Genomic DNA, 2985 nt, shown 5'->3' with positions numbered 1-2985 from the left:
ATATATATTATATTATTATAATATATATTATTTATAATATTATTAATTTATTAAATATATATAATAATTTATAATTATATAATAATTTTTAATATTATTAATGTATTTATATTATTAATATATTATTAATATATTATAAACTTACTTCATCAGCAGCCAAAGCAGCAGCAAAAATCTCACAATCAAGATGTAAATATATGTCAACTAATTGACTAAGTAAAGCTCTTGGTTCCCAACCGTATTTTTGTGGTATTCGTACTTTTAAATTTTTACATTTAGGACCACATAATTGTTGTAAATTAAAATTTAACATGGCACATAATCTTCCGACTAATTCTGGCCGTAAAAATGGTTCTGTGATATCATCTGTTAGATATTGAAACATAGCAACGGTTTCTTTGGCCAAAGTGAGATATGACCTAGCTTGTCTCTCATCTGCTGCTAATTGTTTCATTCGTGAATGTTGTTGTTCACGAGATAATGCAGACCATGCTTTAAGATCGGACATCAATTCTTGGATTTCGTGAATACGTTTTAATGATTCTAAACTTTCATCGAGTAAAAATGTGGTATCATTCATTAACATGTTAATAAATTTTACAAATTGATTCCCATTATTGCTTTCATCGATGATCGATTTTCTATGTACTGGACTATCCCACATAGATTTCAATATTAAACTAATATGATAACGAATGGAAAATTTATCATAAAATTCTGAACTAGAACCAGTTGTTTCAACGTCTGTGTAGAATTTCATCAAATATGAGGCTAATAATGTTCTTGATATAGGATGTGCCATTACTTGATCATGAAGAGATTCAGTTCGTCCCTAAAATTAAGAATTATGAGACATTTAAAAAAATATAAAATTTGATTTTTTTTATATTTACCTGAACATTAGGATTTATTACAAATAGTACTTCAATAATTTTTGCTATTAAATATGGATTTCGTATACAATGTGGAGTACATACTACTACAAGTAACCATGTAATGAGAGAATTATCCATATTATTTACTATTACACTAGGACAAAATCTATAAGAGATAGAAAACAATAATAATATAATACATTAGTAATAATAATGTAATAATAAAAGTAACAATAAAACAGTACTTACTGAAGAGTAAATAATACAAATTCTGCAATATCTTCGACATACCATTCTGGTAATGCTGTAAATTTTTGTGGAACCTCCTGTGGCAAAGGCAGTTCAGGAATAGGATTTCCTGGTGAAGTCTGTGTCAATAAACTTAGCAGAATCTCTGCTACAGAAATATAAAAGTGTAAGCACCTTCTCAATAAAACAGGATCGATTAATCCAGCATCTGTGTATAATTTCGATTTGCCGAGATGTTTCAATTGCTCCTTGCATCGTTCTATCAATTCTTTATTACGGCTAGCAAAAGGACTATCTTTCCATTGTGGTTCAGTAGCTTGTAGATCATCGAGCATTTTTTGCACATCACGTAAAGTCCTCAGCTTTCTCTGGTATTTCTGTAAAGCCGGTAACAACGCTATATGGTGACAATGTAGAGTAAGGAACCAACATTGTGTTGGAAACTTTGGCTCGACCCACTTGTGTGTCCTCTCTAAATATTTCAACCAATCAGCAACTTCTTGGCACGTAAGTTTCAGCCTTGTATCGTTTTTTATTTCAACGAAACTTGCTGGATGAAATGGATATAATAGATCTACTGTATCCAATTTGATTTTCACAGAAAGTTTTTGTAGTACCGACAAGAGATTCAACATAAATCCATCTCCCGCAAGAGAAAATTCTTCCATTTGTATTTGAGCACGTTTTTCATTGTAACGTAATAATGTCGCTAAATATGTTAACATAGCTTCACGGCAGTTACTACTCGCAAGTATCGCATGAAATATCTTATGAAGTGATGTTCTGATACTTTCTAATTCTTGTTGCAATGTTAAACTTATTGATTTATCGACGAATAGATTACCACTGAAGAATCTTTCAGCCACATCCAGTTGATCCTCGGCGAATACAGAAACTGACAAAAACGGTCCCAAAAGAGATGTTGTTGTAATTTCTTTACCAGCAGCTGACGTCATAATATCAGGTAAAAATTGAATTTGATGGACAATTAAACGACATATTGGTCGTATGTTACTACTCGGTCCGCAGCAAATTTCTATTAACTCTTCTAATGCTTCAATCGGTCTTCGATGTGTATTTCTAATCAAACTAGCTTGCTGCATTGAAAGATATAAGCCTTGCAAAAGTGGTGTAAAAATTTTGTTAAATATTGCTGAATTCGTATGTGTTCTTGTTACAAGTTCATGTAAATAGCCACGAGGTAAACTTTGCGAGAGTACAGGATACAGAAGTGGTGTCATGGAAAACGGATATGTAGTTGAAGACTGAGAAATACCAACTAGGCCTTGTAACACAAGACTGGAATATTGAACACATTGTGCTCTTAGAACAGCCAAAATATCAGATAATGGTGGTGTACTTGATTTCTATTTATAAAGAAAAAAATATCATACCTGTTAAGACACAAATATATTAATAATTAAATGTTAATATAAATTATACCTTTGGATGATTTCGTTCTTCAATTGCAACTCTTGAATAACAGTCTAATAAATAAATAAGACTTTTAGGTTGTGATGATTTACAACAAATATCACAACGACAAAATGTTGTAACTGGGCTTTGTAACGGACTTGCTTGACTATTTGGACTATCTTCTCTATCTGAAGAAGTATCTATATTAATTTCTTTTAAAGGATCTTCATCTCTCATAAACATGCATAAGACTTCCATTAATGCTTGATTAATGATTTCTGTGGCATCAATGAGTTTTGTTGATAATGCATATATTGCCATTTGTGGTAAGAATATACAACCCTCTGTAGGTTCTTTCCATGATATGCATAATACACGTGATATAACTGCATGTATTTGTTCTGTAGTTATTTCTGTACTGGAACTTGTAGTCTAAAAAATAAAC

The 2985-nt window shown here is 31.2% G+C and overlaps 1 protein-coding gene across 2 annotated transcripts in view; it reads right to left on the bottom strand.

The window, feature by feature from the left end:
- LOC102675055 (ubiquitin conjugation factor E4 B) overlaps positions 1–2985 on the bottom strand; it is a 6312-nt gene that overhangs the window by 1707 nt on the left and 1620 nt on the right. For both annotated transcript variants that reach the window (XM_006619463.2, XM_006619462.2), the window contains exons 3-6: positions 2568–2972; positions 1125–2491; positions 894–1041; positions 146–832 (exon numbers count right to left, since the gene is read on the bottom strand). In XM_006619463.2, coding sequence (XP_006619526.1) covers positions 146–832; positions 894–1041; positions 1125–2491; positions 2568–2972 — 2607 coding nt within the window. The remainder of the gene's footprint in view (positions 1–145; positions 833–893; positions 1042–1124; positions 2492–2567; positions 2973–2985) is intronic.

This window comes from Apis dorsata, unplaced genomic scaffold (genome assembly GCF_000469605.1).
Source record: "Apis dorsata unplaced genomic scaffold, Apis dorsata 1.3 scaffold_416, whole genome shotgun sequence".
Taxonomy (NCBI): Eukaryota; Metazoa; Arthropoda; class Insecta; order Hymenoptera; family Apidae; genus Apis; species Apis dorsata.
This window is presented reverse-complemented; position numbering and strand designations above follow the sequence as displayed.